This window comes from Mus musculus, chromosome 1 (genome assembly GCF_000001635.26).
Source record: "Mus musculus strain C57BL/6J chromosome 1, GRCm38.p6 C57BL/6J".
Taxonomy (NCBI): Eukaryota; Metazoa; Chordata; class Mammalia; order Rodentia; family Muridae; genus Mus; species Mus musculus.
In genome coordinates this window covers 37,822,797-37,848,846 of record NC_000067.6, presented here as the reverse complement: position 1 = coordinate 37,848,846, position 26,050 = coordinate 37,822,797, and the positions used below count along the sequence as shown (strand labels likewise).

Below are 26,050 nucleotides of genomic sequence, written 5' to 3'. Positions count from 1 at the left end.
AGGAATTCCAGGTGCCATGCCTGACTCTAGTTAATTTTTACAGAGTGATTTATCACTGACTTTTATTCAAATGAGAAATGTTTTATATTGCTAATTTGTTCATCTTGGTTGATTTAAGAGTTTTAGTTTTTGCTTAGGAAGATTTTTTATCACATCAAGAGCTATAAATTTAACTTCTAAAATTTACCTTTGCATTTTTCAACACACAGTTTATTCCTTTAATTGGAGAACACTTACCTGTAAGCTCTTGCCTAGAGGAGGTCCTAGACCTCCCAGTGAGAGCAGCAGAACAGCACATCTCTAGCCTGTAATAATGTTCACCACATGGTCACCACACAAGTGTTAAAGGTCTCTTAAAAGTAGTGTGTATATTTTCAATATTTCCCCATAAACTTGTTAGTTTATTTTGACCTTTCAAGCATAGCTTAGTGGTTAACCGAGTACAATCTGCATCTTGACTGTGAACATTGTCAAGTTGAGGTTTTACTGTCTTTCATTCTTCATATTAAAAATTAACTGACTCCTTCCCAGAGTGAAGAGGAAACATGACTGGCTGAATTTCAACCCAGAGTATGCTCTTTGTAGAAAGCATCTATTTTAAAGGGTTCTTTAGGGTCTACTGACCAGATGGGAGCAGGGAGTGGGTAGGTCAGGGTAAATTCTCTGATGTTAAAAGAAAGAACTCCAGGAATGGAAAGCCTCTGAATGATAAAGTGTAGACTTTAAGTAAAAATGAAAATAATTGAAACTTGAAAATAAAAATATTAAATATGAAAATTTTGCCTGGCTCAGAAAAGGATATTTCTAGAAAAACGATATTCATGTATGATGTAGAATTATGCTACATTGGAGAATTGGAAAGCTATTTGAGCCTTTGAGAAAAGCATCTGTGGGGTAGTGTCAGAGAGACAATGTGAGAAGTCACAGTAAACCAGAGGAGTGGCTTTAGGATTGGTGCCTTGAAGAGGGAAAGCAACACTTAGTGACATTGTAGGGAAGAAGGGAGAAGAGAAAGGTGCAAGACCATTTTGGGGATGTGGACACCACACAGTTGTCCTCGTCCTTTGCATTAGCAGTGCATTGTAGGTTTAGGATTATCATGATACACACTTGTCTGAGTTTGGGGGTAGAATTTGAAGTAGTTTCTAATTTGATTGCTGAATGCTTCTGTTCTTCCAGTCTCCTCACATGTTCTAACATGTGCAAGTAGAATCTAAGGCTAATGATAGGATTACGTTTATTCACTGAGAAGAATTTATTTTGGTTAGTCATATTTTTAAATGTTCATGAAGTAATAACCTCTTCCAATTAAACTGTTTTGAGTCTTTACTACTGTGCTTTTATTGCTATGTAACAAGCTACTTCCGAAGCTAAGTGATTTCAGACTTTTTCAGGTGAGGTGGTGGTTGTGGTCCAGTTTCTCAGGAAATTGTAAGAAAGGTCATGGTCAGATTGCAGTCATAAGCTAACTGCTACTAGAAAACTTGCTTCTCAGATAGCTTCCTGCAGAAGTGCTTGGCCCTCAGCAGGAGTCTTCTGTACAACAACAGTTGACCTCTACTTTCTACACTTGATCTTAGCCAAAAGGCCGAGAAGCGATTGACCTCTACTTTCTAAACCTGTGATCCAAGTGTGATAACAAGCTGGAATCTGCAGTGCACATTTCCACCATCTCTGCTTTTTAAAATGACTCACTAGGGCCGGGTGTGGCGGCACACACCTGTAATCTCAGCACTGGAGAGGCTCAGGCAAGCGGATTGTGAGTTCACAGTTCACAGTGCTGCATAGAAGACCTTCTTGGGGGGAGGACGACAGAGCGGCATTGACCCCGTCTTCTCACAGCAGTGTTAGACTTTGAGCACACATAAAACTGCTGCTCTTTGCCTTTGCTTGTCTTCACAGCTTGAGTTACCATTTATGATTTAATATAGCAGCTTTCCAGGCAGTTGACTATGATTTTCTGTAGTGTGAAGAATGGAATTGAAAGTTTACTATTGTTAGTTTTTTATACCATACATGTTAGGGTCTCTGTCTCTCAGAGAGAGAGAGAGAGAGAGAGAGAGAGAGAGAGAGAGAGAGAGAGAGACACAGACAGACATATGAAATTTTTTGGAAACTCAACTTAACAGTAATAATGTTAAGGAAAAGTAACCTAAACCATAAATTTCTGAAAACTGACTTGCTGTTATACTCTGTGGCATTTGCAATTAAGCTGAATACAACTAAATTATGACTTTAATTAAAAGACATTTTCTAAGATGGCACCAATGTGTTTAAATTTTAATGCATTCTATATGAGATATTATAGAATGTATTAACATAAGAGCTCCTTTTTACTTTAGTTATTTATGTTTGAGCATGACTTCTTTGCCTGCATGTACATTTGTACTGCCTGCTGAGGTCAGAGGCGGGTGTTGGATCTCCTGGAATTGGAATTGTGGATGGTTGTGAGCCACTATGTAGATATTGAGAACTGAAAACAGATTTTCTGCAAGAGCAGCAAACCCTCATATCCTCTGGCCCATCTCTCTAGCCCCAGCATGTATACTTTAAAATGTTTTAATTTCTTTGAAAATATCATATATGTGAGCTACATTTATCTCATTCCCCTCCTGCTCCTTCCATATGCCTTTTCATCCTACTCCCTTTCAAACCTATGTCTTCCTTGTTTTAATTATTATTGTTACATACATACATACACACATACTTGGGAATAAATACATAAGTGCAGCCCACTGAGTCCATTTAGTGTTGCTTGTATGTGCATATTTTAGGGATGACCACTTGGTACTAGATGAGCAGTTAGGAGGCTCATCTCTGGGGAACCTGACTCTCCCCAGTTCACATGGGACCATTTTTGAACTAGATCTCTGATACCCTTTCATTATTGTTACCTTTGCATGGCATTCAATCAGCCAAAATAACTGAATTTACCATATAGAAAATACTGTGTAAAACTTAATATTTATATTTGAAAAATCCTTATCCTGCTTTTAAAAATATATTCTACAGTTATTTATTTTATCTTATGTATATGATTATTTTGCCTGAATGTGTGTCTGTGTATCATGTGTGTTCCTTATGCACATGGAGGCTAGATGAGGGCATCAGGTGCCCTGGAACTGGAGATGGTTACGAGCCATCATGTGGGTGCAGGAGCACCTTTAACTGCCGGGCTGGCTCTCCAGCCCCTCCTTATTTTGTGTGTAGCGTTTTCGCACACTGTTTCCTCCTCCACTCTGCCTCAGCAGCACTGGCCAACTTACTGTTCATTGGGACTCATTAGGTATTCTTTTCCCCGTGAGCATCTGCTGTAACTACCCTTTTCTTGGGATGTTCACCCAGATTTTCCTGTGCCCTTTTCTTTAAACCTTGCTCAAGGATGCCTTTCTGTGGGCACTGTTTCAAATTCCAGTCTTGATTTCCATAAACATAGTATCCTTAGCTCTGCTTTTCTTTGTCAATATGCTATATAACTTGATGTTTAATTAACTTATTTTAACTTAAAAAAATCTATTTTAGTCAATGTTCTATTGCTGTGAAAAGACAACATGACCAAAGCAACTCTTATAAAAGAAAGCATTTAGTTGGGGCTGGCTTACAGTTTCAGAGGGTGTCTAGTCCATTGTCACCATGGTTGGGAGCATGGCAGCAGGCATGGCACTAGAGAGATAATTAAGAGCTACATCCTGATCTGCAGGGACAGGGAGGGGAGCAGAGGCGAGCCATAGGAAGAGGGGAGGCTGGCTGGGTATGATGTGAGCTTTTGAAACCTCAAAGCCCACTCCTAGTGACACACTTGCTTCAACAAAGCCACACCAAATGTTTTCAAACAACTCTCTCTGCTAGTGATTAAGTATTCAAATGGCCTGTGGGGGCCATTCTTACTCAAACCACCACATTTATCTTTCCCAGATGGAATATTAGGTGTCCTTAAATTCAAAAATCTTTAACTGTTTTGTTTGCTTAAAAAAAATCTCTTGGGTGCTGGAGAGATGGCTCAATGGTTAAGAGCACCAGCTGCTCGTCTAGAGGTCCTGAGTTCAATCCCTAGCATCCACAGGGTGGCTCACAATATTTATAACTATAGCCTTATAAGATCTGACCCTCTACTTGTGTGCAGATGTACATGATGACAAAATTACTCATATACATAAAATAAAGTCTTAAAATAATCTCAAAAGCCTTAGAATATGAATGGTTATTGTGTTTTCTTTTGGTGACATAGACAGTATTTCATATATATTTTGACTATCATCTTTTCTTTCTCTATTTAACTAGATTGTAAACTCCCTGGGGCAGAAATTTGTGTCTTGTTGCATTATTGTGTTTCCCAGCATGAATTGGCATCGCACTATCAGGGAGGCACACAGTAAGCAGCCATTAACCAGTTGTTAGGAAAGTAAAAACACAGGATTAACACTTGTTCTTTGGGCCAGCTATAATTATTTTCAGAGTAGGCTTAGCACTTTTGTAATAAAGGTTCTATATGTTTATTGTAAATTGTCAACGTTGTAGGTATAGTTAAGTGGGAGATTGCTTGTAGGTATAGGTAAGTGGGAGATTGCTTGTAGGTATAGGTAAGTGGGAGATTGCTTGTAGGTATAGGTAAGTGGGAGATTGCTTGTAGGTATAGGTAAGTGGGAGATTGCTTGTAGGTACAGTTAAGTGGTAGGTTGCTTGTAGGTATAGGTAAGTGGTAGATTGCTTGCCTAGAAAGGTTCAAGAAGGTTTCGGTTCACCTAGAACACTATGAAGAAGGAAATAACACCTACTGCTCTCACACTTGGAGCTACTCTCACTCTCTCTTTTGGTTACATATTATTGGTTAAGTTTCATCTGTATCTAGGATATGTGTACTTCCATTTTTTAGAGGAAGTATCACACTGTATATTCTGTTTTTACAGGGTTTTCATACTGAAGAAAGAACAAAAATCTTTATACATTTATACTAGAGTTATGTCTTTTTAGTGTCTACACAGTAAGCTATTACTCAGGGTTTCTAGATGAACAGACCTAATAAAATGAATCTGTATATAGAAAGGAGGACTTATTAGAGTGGCTTACAGGCTTTGGTCCAGTTACTCCAATGATGTGTCTACCAATGGAAAGTCCAAGAATCCAGTAGCTGCTTTGTCCCCGATGCTGGATGCCTGAGCTGGTCCTCAGTAGGTGCCAGAATACCAAAGATGTAGGAATGAGAAAACAAGGAATGCCTTGGTCGCCAGTGAACAGAGAAAACAAGCAGAGAGCAAGCACTTCTTTCTTCCATGTCCTTGTATAGGCTGCCACCAGAAGGTGTGGCCAGATTAAAAGTATATCTTCCCATCTCAGAAGATCCAGATGAAATGTGGGTCTTTCCACTCCAATGATTCAGTTCAGAAAAGTCATTCACAGGTGTCCCCACCTGCTTTTGTTTTAGTTAATTCCAGGTGTTGTCAAGTTGACAACCAAGAATACCCATCACAGTAGCATAAAATAAAACATTGAAAATTAATAATTCATTGTTGTACAAAGTATATACAAACTATAAGTTATTTTCCAAACATTAGGACCCCTAATATTTTATAAACTATAGTCTGACTTCTAGAGGAGTCTTAGAAGGATAATAAAGAAAAGTGGGATGGGGTTTTATTGAATTTTACTGATAGAACATTTAATTAGTGTTTGTGAGGCCCTGTGCATGGATCCTAGCAAAGGTAATTGATTGTCCCAGGAAATTCTAATGTAAATTGTAACCTGTTTATCTTAGCTCAGGATAATGAGAAAATAATCTGATGTTCATTAATTATAAATATATTCACTGAACTTATTTGCTGCCTTTAAGCAAAGAGCTTTAGTATCTGTAATAAAAACATCACTTGTTTTGAAACATATGGTATAGATGTGTTACTTATATAGCTATAGATGATAGCTGTACTGTAAAATGGAGTGAGTAAATGTTCAATCATAAAACTGACATGAAAGTATCCTGTGGGTCGAGTGAAGTAGCGCATTAAAAAGTTCATCAGAGAAGGAAGACTGAATGGGAGTTTGAAAATACTTCACTCCAGGTTTGTATTGCTTTCCTGTTATAATCATCAGAACTATAGTTACTCTCAACATTTTGATTCAGTTAATGATAAAATTTTGTACAATTTGATAAATTAATACTTTATGGAAAACAATGGGTAAAGGAACCCCTTTTTAAAGTCTGGATTCCTTTACTGCTGAAAGTAGGCAAGCATGAGGGAGAGGTTACCTTCTGCTTAAAATATTCAGTGTAAATGCTTTTATTTTTAAGGGGAGCATCTTCAGTATAAATGACAGAATTTCAAATTTTTCAGATTGAACTCATTTGCCAGCAAAATAATATAACAGTATTAGAAGATACAATCCAAAGGCTTAAGTCCGTAAGTACAAAATAATATAACAGTATTAGAAGATACAATCCAAAGGCTTAAGTCTGTAAGTACATTTTTCATAAATACATGGTCAGCAGTCATTTTTATTTAATTAGTAAGCTACTGAAAGAATTAAATATACCCTTTGATTCGTGCCTCTGTGAACAGTAAAACATTTTGTTTTCTGAACTTAACACTTATAACAGAGGTCTGTGGGCATCCTCATCCCAGAGTGTGCCATCCTGCCTCTTCTAGACAGTGACAATAACCTTTGGTGGGTTTTAGCAAAGAGCTTTCTAATTGTTCCTAGCTTTAAAATGGCTTCAGAATTTTTAATTTTTGATATAAAGGTACATTCTTCTATACTTTAAATTTTATGCCTTTGTAATTGATATTTTTAAGTTATAAATTATTTATCAGTACCAGTTGATACTGGTTGTATTAATCTTACAACATGAAATGAAAAGTCTTCTGTTTAAATATTTTAATCTGTTATTTAAAATACTTAAGACACCATCTGAAACATGTCAACTTTTTCTTAGTTTTCATAAAACAAATATAAAAACATTTTTAAAGTTTTTCTAAATGTCCGTGTGAATGGGAGCTCATAGCAAGGCTCCTGAATCTATGAACTGTTCAGGATTCATTAGCATATCCATTCATTGAACAAGTATTGAACAAATGTGAACTAACGTAGAATACTGAAACGTTATGTAATAGGAAAGATTTCCAGAGTCAGTCATTCTAAGATTTACTTCAGGTCTGCATGTTTCTGAAATCCCTAAGTAAGTAAGTATGTATGTATGTATGTATGTATGTATGTATATAATTATATATGTTAGATATTAAGAAAATATATAATAAGCATATAATATATAACAACATATATATTCTTCTCCAAATGATTAACTAAATATAGTGTTTTATTCAAATAAAGCACACCAAAATGGTAAACATTGTTTTAAAAATGGTGTGTTGTTTTTAAAAAAATAATAAATAAGTTTTTACATGTTCTACTTAAAAATATTAATATTTTGAAGACTTCTTTGTGTTTCTACTTTTAAAAGAATTTAGCTTAAAATAATTGCTTAACTTTTTCCTCCTTGGCAAGATAATTTTAGAGACTGAAAAGGCACAAAATACATCTCCTTCTAGACTGGATTCCTTTGTCAAGACTTTAGAAGCAGACAGAGATTATTATAAGACTGAAGCTCAGAATTTAAGAAAAATGATGAGAAATAGATCTAAGAGTCCGAGACGCCCATCGCCAACTTCCCGGGTAGGTTTGGAGGACATTTCTGAATCTTTTTGTTTGTTTCTCAAGTTCTGACTTTTATTATTTGATTTATCTAATTTGGGACTAACTAATGTGATTTTATATGAATTACAGTATCAAAGGGGTTGGGAGACAGGTCTCTGATGGCTCGGCGAACAACAAAGCTCTTTATTCCTAGTGAAAGTTGTGGTAGGGCGCTAAGTAGACCAGTGTGGTGCAGTTTGGGATGGGGTTGTAGAAGGCGGTTTTGCTTTTGTTCCTCATTCCTTGGTGATGGCACTTGAGGAGAGACTGCAGTGCTAGCAGCCACACTGTCTCCTCAGGGCTGTAAGAGAAAAAAATCTCAAGCCAGGAGTACTACTGCACACGAGTATCCTCTCAGCCCCTGGGAGCCAGAGGCAGGGGGATCAGGAATTCACGGCCAGCTCTGGCTTCATAGTGAGTTCAAGGTCAGCTTGAACTATTTGAGACTCTGTCTCAGCAGCAAAAAGTAAAGCAAGAACTTGAGATATCTTAAATAATAATTCTAGGCTGCAAACTGTGATGTAGAGCTTTTGAAGTCAACTGCAAGAGACCGTGAAGAGCTAAAGTGTATGCTGGAAAAATATGAACGTCATTTGGCAGAAATCCAGGGCAACGTCAAGGTTCTCACATCTGAGAGAGACAAGACCTTCCTCCTTTATGAGCAGGTAAGCATATAAATACACAGAGTGTATAAGCAACAGTACTCACTTCTAGAGCTTTATAATTTTGTGTAGGTTTTATGACTGCAAGGAAACATGCCAGTCAAATTAATCTAACACTTGGAATTTATTTTTTCCTAAGATATTCTCTTTTCCTTTTCTTTTATTGTGGTGCTGGGAATCAAACCCCAGGACCTTGTGAACTCTAGGCAAGTACTCTACCACTGGGCTACATCCACAGCCCTGTTCTCAAGGTACTCTTTTGTTTTTCAATGTAATAATTTTTCATTCATTCATTAATTTATTCACTTTATAACCCAATGGCACCCCCTCTCTCCTTCCCACCCAGACCTACCCTCACACCCACTTCTCCCATTCAACCTCCCACTCCCCTTCTCCTCAGAGAAGTTTCATCTCATCAAGTCTCATTAAGACTAAGTGTCAAAAAAAAAAAAAAAAAAGCTGGGCGGTGGTAGCGCACGCCTTTAATCCCGGCACTCGGGAGGCAGAGGCAGGCGGATTTCTGAGTTCGAGGCCAGCCTGGTTTACAAAGTGAGTTCCAGCACAGCCAGGGCTATACAGAGAAACCTGTCTCAAAAAAACAAAACAAAACAAAACAAAAAACAAAAAACAAAAAAGACTAAGTGCCTCCTCTCCCACTGAAACCAGGTAAGGCAGCCCAGCTAGGGGAAAGGGATCCAAAGGCAACAGAGCCAGGGACAGCCAGCACTTGAAGCTGTTTGGAGAACCCACACAAAGACCAAGCTGCACATCTGCTACATGCTTGTAGGTGCCTAGGTCTAGTCCACACATACTCTTGGGTGGGTGGTTCAGTCTCTGTGACCCCCCCCCCCATGGGCCCAGGTTAGTTGACTCTAGGTCTACTTGTGGTGTCCTTGAGCCCTCCAGCTCCTTCAATCCTTCCACCAACTCTTCCACAAGACTCCCCAAGCTCTGCCTGACATTTGGCTGTGGGTCTCTATCTTTTTCTATCTGCTGCTGGATGAAGCCTCTCAGCTGACAGCTATGCTAGGCTCCTGTCTGTAAGCATAGCAGAGTATCATTAATAGTGTCAGGGGCTGGCTCTCTCCCATAAGGTGGGTCTCAAGTTGGGCCAGTCATTGGTTGCATTCCCTCAATCTCTGCTCCATATTCATCCCTGCACATCTATCTTGTAGGCAGGGCAAGTATAGATATTGAGACATTTTATATCCTTTTTTGAAACCAAGAGACCATCTGTCTTAGGGTTTTACTGCTGTAAAACAGACACCATGACCAAGGCAAATCTTAAAAGGACAACATTTAATTGGGGCTGGCTTACAGGTTCAGGGGTTTAGTCCATTATCATCAAGGCAGGAGCATGGCAGCATCCAGGCAGGCATGGTGCAGGAGGAGCTGAGAGTTCTACATCTTCATCTGAAGGCTGCTAGGAGAAGACTGACTTCCAAGCAGCTAGGATGAGGGTCTTAAAGCCCACACCCACGGTGACACACCTACTCCAATAAATCCACACCCACTCCAACAAGTTCACACCTCCTAATGGTGCCACTCCCTGGGCCAAGCATATACAGACCATCACATTCCACTCCCTAGCCCCCCATAGACTTGTTCAAACACATGAGGCTATGATGGCCATATCTAGCCATAGCATAAAAAGTACATTTAGTCCAACTTCCAAAGTCCCAATAGTCTATAGCAGTCTCAACAATGATAAAAGTCCAAGCTTCAAAATCTCTTCTGAGATTCATCCAATCACTTAACTCTAATCCCCAAATTAAGACAGGAGACCAACTGGGCAAACAAGAAACTCTGCATCTCCAAGGCTGATGTCAAAGCTGTCTTTAGATCTCCAATTCCTTTTTCATTTTTGTTGGCTGCAACAAACTTCTTTCTCCTGGGCTGGTTCCACTTCCTGTTAGCAGCTTTCCTTGGCAGATATTCCATAGCTCTGGCATCTTTAACATCTTCGAGTCTCCAAGTCAACTTTAGCTTCCCAGCTTCTTGTTTCAATGTCTGGAGTCCACATATGATTTTCTGGGGTCCTCTAAGAGGCTTGGATAACATTTCCAGCTCTGCCCTCTGTAGCACTCTAGGCTCTAGTTGACTCCACTCCACTGCTGCTGCTCTTCTTGCAATCATACTATGGTACTGGCATCATCAATACATTGGGGTCTTCCACTGCAACTAAGTTTCACCAATAGCTCTCATAGGCTCTCTTCATGGTGCCAAGCCTCAACCTCTTTGCATAGCCCCTTCAGTCCTGGGCTGTCAAATGCAACTGAGGCTGCACCTTCACCAATAGCCTTCCATGGCCTCACAGTGTCAAGCCTCAGTTGTTCTTCATGATCCCTTCATGTCTTCAAAACCAGTACCACCTGAGTGACTCTTACACATTACCAAGTACAGCTGTACCACAAGGTACAACCTTGGCAATTTATGGAACACACCTTCTTTGTGCTCTCAGAAAACACTTTCCAGAAAATTTCACCTCGGTGATGCTAGTCTCTTCTTAATACTGCTGATTTCTTAGTTCCAGATAACCAGCATCGGTTGTCCCAGTAGTCCCTTCTATGCTTGACTCTAAAGCCTGAGCCACATAGCCAAAGCTGCTGTGTTCTTCTGCTTGCTGGGCCTGGAACATGGCTCCCCTTAGTCTATTACCAGCTCTTTCACTGCCAACCTAGAACTTGCTCTGTAGCTTGACCTTAAACTCAGAGATCTGCATGGCTTTGTTTCCTGAATGCTGAGATTAAAGGTCTATACTACCATGCATGGATTTAAGCTTTTTCTTTACTTGGAACTTGCTCTGTCCCAGGCTGGCTTTGAACTCAGAGATCTGCTTGGCTTTGTCTCCTGGGATTCAAGGTATGTACCACTGTGCCTGGACCTGAGCTTTTCATGGCCACTGTTCCTCAAGATCCAGATCAAAAGCCTGTGTCTTCCAGCCTCAAGATCTGGATCACAAGCGTGCTCTCCACTTCTGAATTGTACTTCATTCCAGATTAAAAGTCAAAACTATTCCTTGTTCAACTGCAAACACACACAATAAGCTTAGCTAGGTGGGATCATGCCCTGAGATCACCAGACCCTTAATCTCTTTAGCTCTGTGAACAGAGGCTTCAGTCCATTTCATTTCCCAGTGCCCCTTTATTATTACTTGAACCATACACTTCGTATTTTTCCTTTTTATGCTTGCTCTGCTTGTTCAAAAAGCTCTTCATGAGACTTAACCAGAGAACAATCTTTGTTGGGCTCTTTTGAGACTATCTTTGTCAATGCAATTAATATAAAGTTCTTTATGTTAGCCTCAGGTGGACTCTTCAGACAAAGGCAAAGCAGCCACATTCTTCACCAAAATACCACAGAAACAGTTTCTATGCTGTATACTGAAATTCTTCTCCACTGAAACCTCTTGGGCCAGGTCTGCACTGTTCAAATCACTCTCAGCAACAAAGTCTTCCATATTCCTAGTAGATTAGCCTATAGCCCCACCTAAAGGATTCCACTGCTTTCCAAATCCAAAGTCCCAAAATCCACATTCTTCCAAACAAAAGCATTGTCAGGCCTATCACATGATAGGGCAATCACATCACATGGGGTAGCAATACCCCAGTCCCTGGTACCAACTTCTGCCTTAGTTAGGGTTTTACTGCTGTGAACAGACACCATGACCAAGACAACTCTAGTAACAATAACATTTAATTGGGGCTGGCTTACAGTTTCAGAGGTTCAGTCCAGTATCTATCAAGGCAGTAGCATGGCAGCATCTAGTCAGGCATGGTGCAAGAGGAGCTGAGAGTTCTACACCTTCATCTGAAGGCTGCTAACAGAATACTGACTTCCAAGCAACTAGGAGGGTATTAAACCCCATGCCCACAGTGACAAACCTACTCCAACCAGGCCACACCTCCTAATAGTGCCACTCCCTGGGCCAAGCATAGACAAACCAACATACCAGCTGGGTAGATAACGATCAAAATTGAGAGTCAGGAAGCAAAGAATCATCTGTAGATGTGCAGCAGATCTGAGGCCTCAGAATTGTTGAGTAAGTGTTCAGAGACCATGTTGGGCTGTGAGTAAGGACTGGTGGAACGTCCTATCAGGGCAGATGTACCCAAGACATAGAAATAGCTTATAAAGAGATATAGCCAAAATAGAGAAAGAAAGATAAGCACTGTGGAGTGGTCATTAGACAGATATTCCACCTGAGGTGTGTTGAAGTCAAATTTGTATCTCACAGTGGGTAAGTAGAACATACCAAATCTATTTTTTAGCTACACACACATATACACATTGTACTGGCTAGTTTTGTGTCAACTTGACACAAGCTGAAATTATCACAGAGAAAGGAGCTGCAGTGGAGGAAATGCCTCCATGAGATCCAGCTGTAAGGCATTTTCTCAATTAGTGATCAACGGGGAAAGGCTCCTTGTGGGTGGGACCATCTCTGGGCTGGTAGTCTTTGTTCTATAAGAGAGCAGGCTGAGCAAGCCAGGGGAAGCAAGCCAGTAAGTAACATCCCTCCATGGCCTCTGCATCAGCTCCTGCTTTCTGACCTGCTTGAGTTCCAGTCCTGACTTTCTTTGGTGTTGAACAGCAGTATGGAAGTGTAAGCCGAATAAACCCTTTCCTCCCCAACTTGCTTCTTGGTCATGATGTTTGTGCAGGAATAGAAACCCTAACTAAGACACACATATACATGAATATCACTATAAACACATGATACACACACACACACACACACACACACACACACACACACGTATGCTTGCACTCATTTGTGAACTCTTGAACCATGTCCTTATTTACTTGCTGCTTGCATATTATTCTGGTTTCAGTTTTAACAACCTGGATATACTGTATGTGTAATTTAAGTTTCTCTTTTTAAAAATTCTATGTATTTCTATCATAGGCACAGGAAGAAATTGCTCGACTTCGACGAGAAATGATGAAAAGCTGTAAGTCTCCTAAGTCAACCACAGCACATGCTATTCTTCGTCGGGTAGAGACGGAGAGAGATGTAGCCTTCACTGACCTACGAAGAATGACCACAGAGCGAGACAGTCTGAGAGAAAGGCTCAAGGTGTGTCAGTGTTGTGTGTGTCTTCAGTGGTACAGCATGGGGGCAGGGGCACTGAGCCTGCTTTGTTGTGCTTGTGTCTGAAACAGATTGCTCAAGAGACAGCGTTCAACGAGAAGGCTCACTTGGAACAGCGGATAGAGGAGCTGGAGTGCACAGTTCACAACGTAAAACAAAACCCTTGCTCCTACTCCCTGTGTGCTTCCCTGTCTCTTTGTACTGTGTTAGGAAGAGTTCTTGTAGTTTCCTACGATTGTGTTTGCAGTCCTGAACTACGTAAGGTGGTCTGCATGATATGTTATTTCCTTAATCCTACGTCACCTGTTCACACAGTTAGTCTCCTCTAGAAACAGGGGTCACAGCTTTTTATTTTTGGTGTATTTGGTTGCAAAGATCTTTTGTTTTTATTTTTAGGATATAGTCTCAGGGATATTATTTTTAATTAATTGGGATTTATGTATTGGGGGTGGTGTATGGGTCTCATTATGCAGCCCAGGTTGGTTTTGAACCCGTGATTCTTCTGCTTCAGCCTCCTGAGTATCGGCATTTTAGTATCGGTACCACTACACTTGGCTACATTTTCTTTTTTTCTGATTTCCATGTTCAGGTACAGGTAATATTGCCAAGTATGAATATATCAAGCATTTGACATGCTCTAGATATGTATTTGCAGTGTTTCAGGCACAGAAACAGCTAAGGCTTTGAATGCACTGATATGTTCATTTGAGGTAATTCCTATATGTAAAAAACAGATGAGAAAAAATGATTTTTCATAATCCTACTTTATATGTAATGTATTAATCTTGGACAATGAATGAATGGTCAAATTGAACCCGATTGAGAAAGGTAGACTGACATACTAAGATAGACAGGCTTTATAGAAACACTATGTCGTGACTTGTTTTTATTCCTGTTATATAATACTTTATCTATAAAACCTTCTACAGTGTTCAGGTCTACCCAAGTCATTGTCTCATTATGCTGAGTCTGCCATTAGCTGCACTTTGTAGAAGGAGTGTCTCTCTGCTGCGAGGACCAATAAGGCTGCACACTGATGGTAGCTAACTGTGTCACTCCACTTGTATAGCTTGATGATGAGCGCATGGAACAGATGGCAAACATGACTTTGATGAAGGAAACCATAACCACTGTGGAAAAAGAAATGAAATCATTAGCAAGAAAGGCAATGGACACCGAGAGTGAGCTTGGCAGACAAAAAGCAGAGAATAATTCTTTGAGGTAAACACTGCATTGCTGTTAAACAACCAACAGTTTGCTATACTGAACTTCCCTGTTTTATAGTACATTTCATAATGAAAACTTAATTATCTGTCATTGTCAATTCATGAAAACATTTATAGGAAGCAGTTGTAGATGTAATGGTGTCCCCAGGTCACTAAGCCAGAAAACACTCTTACACTCATTCTAAACTTACATTTGCAACATGTGTCAAGTTTAATGTTTTTATACAGCCCTCTGAAAACTGAGATACTTAACTTTGGTAGTTTATTGTTTAATGTACTTTTATAATTTTAAATTCTTTTCTAAGATCTGAACAATTTAAGAAAGCCCAGACTCAAAACCTTAAGGAAAAGATCATTCCTACCATAGGAGTAAATTGATTAACCCTCTCATTGCACTAGTGTAACAGCAGGAGGACTGCTGCGTGAGCAGTGTGTGGGCAGGAAGAAGCCTACATGCCCGTGAGTCTACATTCATATTTGTTAATGTGAAACAAAACTATTCACATTTCAGTAGAGATGAATTTCCCTTTATCTGTAGACATGAAAAATGTTAGTTGATATGAATGTGTAATATATTATTAAATCTAAAGAAAATAATTGGGCCATATGTGAGTTTCCAGAGTCTGCCCTTGATCTTTAAGGAACCACTTATTGGGACAGATACTCAAACCCCTTACTTTTCCTTGGAAAACTTCTTCCTTAAAACGCTATTGGAAGCTCACACAAAATACAAGTGATACGAGAGCAAGAAAAAAAACCACAAAGCAAACCTTGGGAAATAGAGAGAAGTAAGGAAAGGTTTGTCACCTATATAAAAGGGAAAAGGTTAGTTAGAACTGCTTCTAGCCAGAAATCTGTTCAGTGTAGCAAGGATGTTTCCTGTGTGACTGAGCTCAGCTGGGAGCAGTTTATACCTGGCGTTTTCAGTTTCATCACATAGGACTTGTGTGTTGTTAGAAGTTCTTACAAGTGTGTAGTAACCTGGCTGTGCTTTGTTCTTTTGGTGCAGGACCTTGCTGTGTGGCTCAGTACTTTTGTAGTACTCCTGCCCAACACTCTCAAAAGATTTTTTTTTGTTTTTGTTTTTTGATGTATGGTTGCTTATTTGAAAGCCTTTACTGATGTATAACTGCAGCATATACACTAAAAGGTCAATATTTGATATACTAAAGTTGGAAAATTTTGACTGTTGAAGCCATCACACAATCAAGGTTCTAGCTTATTTTGCACTCTTAACGTCTATGATTTTACACACTCTGGTGATTCTCAGGTGACCATTGGTTTTATTCCAGGCATGGAAGTATTTGAATTTTCTAAAAAGTTAAACCAATGAAATCATATCGTATATGATGCTTAATTCATATATTCCTGCCGTGTATACTTATACTGTTTGATTGCTGAGTTGTATGCCACTGTGTGGGCATGTACATTGTGTTTCCAGTCTGGGGCTATAATGAATAAAGCCACTAAGTTCTTCCCTATGTAAGTCTTTGTGTGGACATATGTTTTATTTCTTGGATTAATATCTAGGAATAAATGTCTAAGTTATAGGATACATTTTCCTTTCTAGAAACCATTAAAGTCTTTCTCAGTGTGGCTGTAGTACTGTGCATTTCTCCAGCAGTGTTGAGTTTTTCAGTAGTTGCACATTCCAGCTGACATTTGGTATGCAGTTCATTTTTAACACCAGATATAATTTTGTTGTATAGTTCTATTTTTAAATTTTATAAAAATTTTTTAGCTTTAATGTGGAATAATAAAAATTGTATGTATTTAAAGACTACAGTATAATTTTTTGATACATATACATCGTGAAATGATACTTTGTGAGCTTGCCTGCTGTGCCCACTGCTCCCAGCTCGTGATTGTGCAGGTAAGTATTTACTTAGTGCTGACAACTAGGCAGTTCTTTTCTGGCCCTTTGTCCTTTTTCTTCTGTATTTCTGAGCTAGTGGTTTTCTATATTGAGGCTTCAATCCCATTATCTTTTGTGCATTAGGTTTGGTTCATTGTAGTTATCATGAGGTTTACTACTGCATTCTCTAGTTATGACGGTCTTTTAAACTGATAACAGTGTCATTCACATGGAAGGGCAGCTGCCTGTTGGAGACAAATACACTTTGGGTGAATATGCACACAAGTGGAGATCAGTGGGGTAGCTGTGTCTTTCAGTGTTTGAAGCACTTTTTTAAAAAATGTACAATGCTATACACATAGATGAGTGCCTTGCCCAGCCCTCCTCAGAGAAGCTTCCTCCTGCAGCAGATGGGGACAAACACAGAGGCCCACAGCCAGGCACCATGCAGAGAGTGAGAGGCCTTGGAACATGGAGCCCCAAATGGGTTGTCGCCATCAAATTCCTCCCTTCAGAGCTCAGGGAACCTGGTGGAAGAAGAGGCAGAGAGATTATATGACCCAGAGGGGCTGGAGGACACCAAGAAAACAAGGCCTTCTATGAGCAAATGTGAGCAACGTTCATGTGAATTCCCAGAGCCTGGAGCAGCAGGCACAGGAGCTGTGTGGGTCTGCACCAGCCTTTGTGTGTAGATTACAGCTTCCAGCTTAGTGTTTTTATGGGACCCCTTCCTGTGTGAATGAGTGGGGCTCTGATTCTTGTGCTTCTTTTGGGTTTGTTTCCATCTGTTGGTCTGTCTTGTCCAACTTTGATGTGATAGTTTTTGTTTTATAATATTTTTTATAATTCAATTTTCTCTTTAGAAGCCTGCTCTTTTCTAATGAGAGACAAAAAGGAAGTCTGAATGGAGGGAAGGTAGGAAGGAACTGGGAGGAGAAGAGGGAGGGCTTTAAAAGCCAGAAATAAAAAGAGACCAAAATTAGTACATAACTAAAATAAAATGGTAGCTGTCCTTATAGGAGTGAAGTGGTATTGCAGTTTTGATCTGTGTCATGTAATAACATGCCTGGTTTTGCTAAGAGGCTTGTGAAGCTCATATCTAGACGTTTATATTTTCCCCAGAAGTGCAGAGTCCCAGTCAGTGTTTCCCTAGGTGTCTGCATCTTCTCTGCACTCCTGCAGGTGACTGTTTGCTCTCCGGAGTAGTCCTCAGCTCCTCTTCACTCGTCCTCTTCTCTGCAGTGTTTCTAGGCACCATGGCTGGGAGTTTACAGCTGGTTTCTTCTGCTTCATCAAGGCGGCTGCTGGTGCTGCCTCACTTCTACTCCTCCTTATTTCTGCTTCAAGTCAGATTTCTGTTAGGCTCCTAGCAATAACTGTAATCTGTCTGGTGAACATTTTATTTGTGTGTTATTTTCCTGATTTCATTAACGTGTCTACTTATGTTCTCTTATAGCTTGATTAACTGCTTGAATAATTTATTTTGAATTTTTGGTCATGTAGCTTCTAGATTTATATTTTGGGAGGGCTTTTGTCACATTTTTTTTCCTCATGGTTCTTGGTTTGAGTCGATGTCTGTACCTTTGTCACTGAGTTTCAATAGGGAAGCATAGTCACACAGTAGTGAGTACAGAATCCAGTTCATGCAGTGGAGAAGGCACAGCTGCCAGACTTCACCGGTGTGCCAGTTGTGGTTGGTGTCAGCACAGACTGTAGGCCCGTGTCCTCAGCAGCCATGGCTGTAGGCGTCTGAGTGATGCTGATGCTATCGCAGACAGACCTCCCCTCATTCTCTCTTTTCTCCAAGGAGCGACTATGAATGAGGACATCTGTCTTGACACCTGTGCGGTATATGTGGACATGCCTGGCTCCAGAGCCCAGGTCCAGGATCCTTGTGCTTGGCTGCTTTTGCTCTAAGGATGGATGCACAGATGTGTTTGCTGCAGCACTGGTAGTGATCTTTGTAGGGTGACTGGGAACTCCATGTGAAAGTGAAACGTGTGGTGGAGTGGCAGTGACTCTAGAGCTCAGGGCATCAGCTAGCTCACCCTGCTTCCATACCAGATATCTGCTCCTGGGTGTTTGTGGAGCACTGGTAGAGTTATAGTGTGCAGAGCATATGCACCACACATGCACATATGTGTATGCACAACATGCACAGCACATGGGACAGGCCCAAGGCAGTGCTAGCCTGTGGAAGTGCTGCTTCTGGTATCTGAGCTGCAAGCAAGCCTATGTTGCGTATTGCTCTGTGGTTTGAAGCACATGTGGATGTTGGAGGAGTGGTCACAGCCCAAGGGCAGTAGACGATAACGACTCCTTTTTGAGAGAAAGGCCATAGCAGCTTCTCCCCATTTAGCTGACTGACTTGTGGTGGGAATTGACGGTGGTGATTTCATGGTGAAAGCTGCCAATTTCTCATGCAGAGTAGGCCATTGGTGACCCAGGCAGCAGCCCATACATGGCTGATACTTGTTCTTAGTGCCTCCAGATGTCCCAGGTTTGTGTTTGTGTAACCCTTGTTTTCAGAGGGGCTCTATCTTACTTCTACCCTAACAGTGTGCAAGGGGTGCAATTTCTATGTATTCGTGTGAACATTTGTTGTTTCCTGTTGTTTTGGGGGGTCATTCTAGAAGATGTGAGGCATCACATTGGGGTTTGTATTTGTATTTCCATAATGTGTCATGACCTGAGTACCATTTCCTGTACCTCCTGGTTATGGTATGTCCTCTTTGGTTCCTGTACCTCCTGGTTATGTGTATGTCCCCTTTAGTTCCTGTACCTCTTGGTTATGTGTATGTCCTCTTTGGAGAATTGTCTCACTTATATGCAGTGCCTCTCTCCCCGTTATTGACATTTATTCATTGAGCATAATATTAGGTTTCATAAGGCTATTTTTATGAATGCACACACACACACACACACACACACACACACATGGTCAGAGTATATGTTTATATATATATTTCTTTTTTCTCACACAGGCCTACTTTTCACTTCTCTCTTTATTAGCCCCATTGTCCCTCTAGACACTTTGCTTCTATTTTCATGTCATGATTCATTCATGATTTTATGCATCTGTATAAAATCTAGAGTCTACAGACGAGAAGCAATATGATATTTGCTTTTCTGGGTCTAACAATTCATTTAATATAATGACCCTTATTTGATTTTATTTTCCTACAGCCAATGTAGTTTCATTCTTTCTTATGATTGCATAAAATTCCACTGTGTATGTAGACCATATTTTCTTTATCCATTCCTGTTGGTGGGCACTTAGTTGGTTCCATACATTTCCCATAACTACTTCGGAGAGTGCTACAGTATACACAGTACCAAGAATTTCTGGGATATGTTGGTCATGATGTTTGCAGAAATAGAAACCCTGACTAAGACAATTACTATTATAATTTTATCTAATTCTTAATTTCTTCTAGAACCCCACTTGACAGCAGTTGTATGAGCGGGTTTTTGTTTTTGTTACTATCTGCCTTCTAGTGAATATTTATTATTGTTTGTCTCTGATTTCCTAATGTACCCTTTTATTACCTTTTTGAGCCATTTCTAGAGCTTCTTTGTGTATTGTATGTTCCCGTCCTTTGTAGATATTTTATTTGGTTATTTAACTTTTATATTAATTAATTAATATAGGTCTCAGTGAAGTTCTCTAAGAATTGGGTAAAAATGTTTGCATTCAAGTAGTAATGGAAAATACTTCTGAACTAAATGCTAGATGATTTTTGAAAATAAGACTGTATAAAGAAATCAAAGAAAACCATGTAGTAGATTTAGAATTACCACGAAATAAACAGAAAAATGCTTTTCTTCTGCTTGCTTTCCCTAAGTCTCACAAAATAGTTCATTGATATTTACACATGTTCACTGTACACCTGTACTAACCTGGTTAACTAATGTTTGAGACAGGGTCTCACTGTATGGTCCTGGCTGGTCTAGGACTCATAGAAATCTGCCTGCCATGCCTCCCAAGTGCTGAGACTAAAGGCATAGTTTAACCACTCTGTTTATTTATTTTTTTTAAGATTTGTTTTCTTTTAATTATGCTTGAGCCTTTAATCCCAGTCTTTGGGAGGCAGAAGCAGGTAGATCTGAGGCTAAGGCCAGCCTGCTATAGAGTAAAATCCTGTCCCAACCTTCCCCCAAGTCATGTTTATATGTGTCTGTGTGTCTGTATATGGATATATGCACAGATTCTAGGCCTGTGAGGTCAGAGATCTCAAATGTCCATACAGCCAGAGCTATTGGTAGCTGTAGGCACACCATGTGAGTGCTGGGAACCAAACAGGTCCAAGAGCAGGGTTTGCTTTTGAGTGTTGAGCCAGCCCCACTAACTGGTCTAACAGTAGGAGTTTCAGTGTTTGAGAGAGATACTATTTTATTTATTTATTTTTTTAATTAGGTATTTTCTTCATTTACATTTCCTGTGCTATCTCAAAAGTCCCCCATACCCCCCCCACTCCCCTCCCCACCCACTCCCACTTCTTGGCCCTGGCGTTCCCCTATACTGAGGCATATAAAGCGTGCAAGACCAATGGGCCTCTCTTTCCACTGATGGCCAACTAGGCCATCTTCTGATTCATATGCAGCTAGAGACACGAGCTCCGGGGGTACTGGTTAGTTCATACTGTTGTTCCACCTATAGGGTTGCAGATCCCTTTAGCTCCATGGTTACTTTCTCTAGCTCCTCCATTGGGGGCCCTGTGATCCATCCAATAGCTGACTGTGAGCATCCACTTCTGTGTTTGCTAGGCCCCGGCATAGTCTCACAAGAGACAGCTCTATCTGGGTCCTTTCAGCAAAATCTTGCTAGTGTATGCAATGGTGTCAGCGTTTGGAAGCTGATTAATGGGATGGATCCCCAGGTATGGCAGTCTCTAGATGGTCCGTCCTTTTGTCTCAGCTCCAAACTTTGTCTCTGTAACTCCTTCCATGGGTGTTTTGTTCCCAGTTCTAAGAAGGGGCAAAGTGTCCACACTTTGGTCTTCGTTCTTCTTGAGTTTCATGAGTTTCACAAATTGTATCTTATATCTTGGGTATTCTAAGTATCTGGGCTAATACCACTTATCAGTGAGTACATATCATGTGAGTTCTTTTGTGATTGGGTTACCTCACTCAGGATGATGCCCTCCAGGTCCATCCATTTGCCTAGGAATTTCATAAGTTCATTCTTTTTAATAGCTGAGTAGTACTCCATTGTGTAAATGTATCACTATTTTTTAAGAAAGCATCTTAAACAAGGCCAGTTTGACAATGGAATACAATTAACAACTTATTTTTCTTTCATCCTGTTTAAAATTCCATCCCTGGAATGAAGTCCCCCACTGACCTTCCTGCTGTCTGAAATACTTACTAATCAACATCCCAGCTCCTCCCTCTCCATGACTACCCACTACAGGGCCCTCCCCCCACCCCCTCACCCTGCCCCTGTTGCCATGACTGCCTCCTAGGCTTGTCTTTCACCATGAGGCAGTGGCAAGTTGTTCCCAGGTTCTTTAATTTGTGATTGTTCCATTTTGTAAGGCCTTCAAAGTAGGGAAGTTTGGTGACCCAACTTGGTCCATTAGGCCTGTGCAACCAGTGCTTTTCCTTGCCTGCTGAGCCATCTTGTCATCTGTATATGTACATTCTCCTCACTGTTTCCACGGCTTGGTAGCAACTGTGCCTAAACAGATGTGTACGTATTTTTGAGATCCTTCAGTTCTTTTGAGTTTTAGTTGGAAGTCTTCTGTCCAGGTTGCACATAGATGAAGGATTTTTAAAACTACCTTTGATGTTGATCATGCTGATCAGTGTGTGTGTGCATGTGCCACAGTGCATGCCTGGGCGCTAAGTGCCTTTACCTACTGAGCCAACTTGCCAATTGAGTAGATGTTTTTAGTATGCAAAAATGGGCATATGAATGCACATCTGGACCTAGGTCTCTCAGCACATATGTAACAGATGTGTAGCTTAACTTTCATGTGGGTCCTGAACAACTAGAATGGGGGGGGGGCTATCCTAAAAGCTGTTGCCTATATATGGCATATGTTCTTCTAGCTAAGCTGCCTTGTCTGGCCTCAATAGTAAAGGAAATGTCTAGCCTAGCAGAGACTTGAAGTGCCATGATTGGGGGTATACTAAGGGGGCTCCCACCAGCTCAGAGAAGTGGAGAGGGGATGGGGGGAAGGATTGTGGGAGGGGGCAGTGATCGGGATGTAAAGTGAATATGTAAAAAGTAAAAACAAAACAAAAAAATGGGCATATGAGAAAACACATTAGATAGCTTAGCCAAATATCTTGGGGGATTTTCTCTGGTGAGTTTTTTGACACTTGAATCACAAGATTCTGGACTAGTTAAGATTATTTGATTTGATTTGAGAGTGTCTCGTGACTCTCAGGCTGACTTTGAACTGACTTTGATTGGAGGATGGTCTTGAGAACCCCCAAGGCTTGGACATACAGGAACTTACTATCATCAGATCTCTGCATGTCTACTCGAAGATTTGGTTTAGTTAGTTGTGATTTATTAATTTGTCTATTTAGATGACTATATAGTTTCATATTTTTATTCTTTTTCTGTGTGGGAAATAACTACCCCTTTTGCTTTATATAACATATATTTTGTCAGATTTGTACCTGTGTGTGTGCTTCTTGATAAAGTAAATGAAACGTTTTATAAGTTTTAGATGTATTTGCTTCATTTTATGTTTATGTGTTTGACCTGTGTGTGTGTGTGTGTGCACCACACGCACATCTGGTGCCTGTGGAAGTCAGAAGTTAATCAGGTCTGTGAGTGGAACTCCCAGGAACTGGAACTACAGATGGTTGTGAACCAGACTCCAACAGGGCAGGAACCTAGAGGAGGAGCTGATGCAGAGTCAGGGAGGGGTGCTGCTTACTGGTTTCCTCCCCCTGCTTGCTCAGCCTGCTTTCTTATAGAACCCATGACCACCTCCTTGAGGGTGCTCCATCCATAATGGATTGGGCCCTCCCACGTCAATCATTAATCAAGAAAATGCCCTACAAGCTTGCTTACAGCAGGATATTGTGGAAGCATTTTCTCACCTGAAACTATTTTCTCTCAGATGACTCTAGCTTGTGTCAAGCTGACAAAAAAGTAGCCAGCACACCATCTCTCCAGCCCCCTTTACAGTACTTTTGTAAAAAATTAGTGTTACCTGCTTTCTGTTCCCATAGATTTTTTTTTAACTTAATAATTTACTTGAGTGGTCTAGACCTTGGAATTTAATACCTTAAAATAAAACTTACAAGGAGTTGCAAAATATAGAAAAGTCCATTTATCCTTTGCCCATTTTTATCAGCATCATATTTTACATAATTAGATTATAAAATCAAAATCAGGAAATCTACATAGGCACAAATGTGCATATAGTTCTATGTTATTTTATCATATAAATATGTTTTATCAGTCACCATAGTAAAGATACAGAATTACCTCTATAAAATTATTCTCTGTGGTACTTCTCATAGTTAGATCTCATTTTCTTACCTCCAAGTATCTTATGTTTGGCACTCACTAACCTATCTTATAATTTTGTCATTTCAAAAATCATATCGATATAGTCATACAGATAGAGTTTCTGTGATAAGTTTAAAAAGTCAGAATAATACCATGTAAATCCATCTAAAAGTTTTTATTGGGACCACATGTGTGTTGTTCATAGAGACTCTGGGTGGTTTCGTGTTGTGACCTGCATAAGCTTTCAGAGCCTTGGAGAACCTGGAACACCAGCAAATGGAAATAGTTACTGACCTTTGATGTGTAAGATGACCACATTGAAGAAAAGCCATATGTGCATAGGAAACCCTCAAGGATGTCTGTAATCTTTAAAATAATAGAATTCATACCTAAATATGGCATGTCAGATATGACAGTTGTAGCACACACAGGAACGTAATGGAAGGGTATGCTTCTGTTCATAGTTCAGGGAAGCCTCAGGTAATGTTAGTTTGACTAACTGAGATAAAATAGTATAGTGTGGAGAGAATGGTCTTGAAGATATATAGAAGTCTTAATTAGCACATTTGTAAAAGTGCATACTGGATCAAAATCTTGTGAATGCAAAAACTATCTGTGAGTTTCGATAATTTCACTGTCTTATGTCCTGTGACTATAAGAACTACGAAGAGCCTAACACAAGGCAACTCTGTACAGTGTACTATAATACTGGTTCTCAACCTGTGGGTCGTGACCCTCCCATAGGGGTCACATACGAATATTTACATTACAATTCAGAACAGAAGCAAAATTGCAGTTATGAAGTAGCAACAAAAATAATTTTGTTGTTGGGGGTCACCACAACATGAGAAACTGTATTAAAGGGTTATAGCATTAGGAAAGTTGAGAACCACTGCTCTAAAAGATACCTGAACATGCTGGAATATGAAATTTGAAAAGCAAAATAAAATTTCCCACCCAATTTTAAAAGTCACTTTTTACTGCTGAATAATATTCAAGGGATGATTATACCACACTAGTTTAACTATTCTCCTGATGTAGCAATTTGTTCTTTCATCTCTGAGATCTTAACATTTTCTCTTTCCACACCCTCCCATATAACCCTCTTATTTTCACTAACTTATTGCATGCATATGTGTATATTCATATATATATATATTTCTAAGTATAACCTCTCTACTCTGCATAATGTTACTTGTATGTATGTTTTCAGGGCTGACTGATTGCCACTGCACAGCCAATTAGTGTGCTCTTTCCTAAGGGAATACCAACTCTCTGACTTCCAGTTTGCCTCAGTTGCCTTTGTGTAGGTTTGAGGCCTGTGGGCTTCTCCATCTACCATGGCGAGTCCATGGGTGTCATACGTGTTTGGATCGCATGTGGGTGGTCATGTTGGTGAGACTTCATGAGTCTAGCTTCTGATGTTACTAGGTGACACAGTCTCACACCTGAGCCTCTGACTCTTACAACTGTTTTGCCCCTTCTTTTGCAATGTTCCCTGAGTCTTTGGTATGGGAATGTTTGTAGATGTATCTTTTGGCACAGTTCTGCATTTCTATCACTTATGCTGTAGTGGTATCCATCTGTTGTAAAGAGAAATCTTGATGAGGCACCGGTGAAGTGTGGGTATGAGGACAGATGTTTATAGATCGTCGGGGATTATACTGATTTAGTAAATTAGTGATTGTAGATTCTGCTCCAATAGCCATGACTTCATTAGCACTAAATAATTAGCTAGGTTTCCAGTCCTAGGCATGGTTTCCATCTTGCTGAGTGGGTCTTAAATCCAATTAGAGAGTTGATGGTTACCACCAAGCTATGTGTGCCACTACTGCACCCTAGGGTTTTCATGCCATGCTGCCCATTGATATGGATTATAGGCATCATCACTGTGTAGGACTGTTGGCTGCCTCCCTCCTTTGGAGGCATTCTTGGTGCCTTCTGTTTGGTACCATGAAAGCAAGAAAGCACATCTTGATTGTTTTCAGTTTGGGGCTACAAATGTAAGGAAGAACCCACTCATTTACTGGTTATGAGTATGGCTCCATTCTC

At 40.1% G+C, this 26,050-nt stretch overlaps 1 protein-coding gene across 22 annotated transcripts in view; it reads left to right on the top strand.

Moving 5' to 3' along the window:
- The window catches only part of Tsga10 (testis specific 10), a 111,857-nt gene that overhangs the window by 17,580 nt on the left and 68,227 nt on the right, over window positions 1–26,050 (top strand). For 18 of the 22 annotated variants that reach the window (XR_865225.2, XR_003954349.1, XR_001783692.2 and 15 more), the window contains 6 exons: window positions 6,327–6,392; window positions 7,495–7,662; window positions 8,190–8,348; window positions 13,255–13,425; window positions 13,512–13,589; window positions 14,510–14,661. Coding sequence is in view for 18 of the 22 variants with exons in the window: in XM_006495822.3 (XP_006495885.1) it covers window positions 6,327–6,392; window positions 7,495–7,662; window positions 8,190–8,348; window positions 13,255–13,425; window positions 13,512–13,589; window positions 14,510–14,661 (794 nt within the window). In the remaining 4 variants the exon portion in view is untranslated. The other 4 variants (XM_030252667.1, XM_017319576.2, XM_030252666.1 and 1 more) reach the window with 4 other exon arrangements.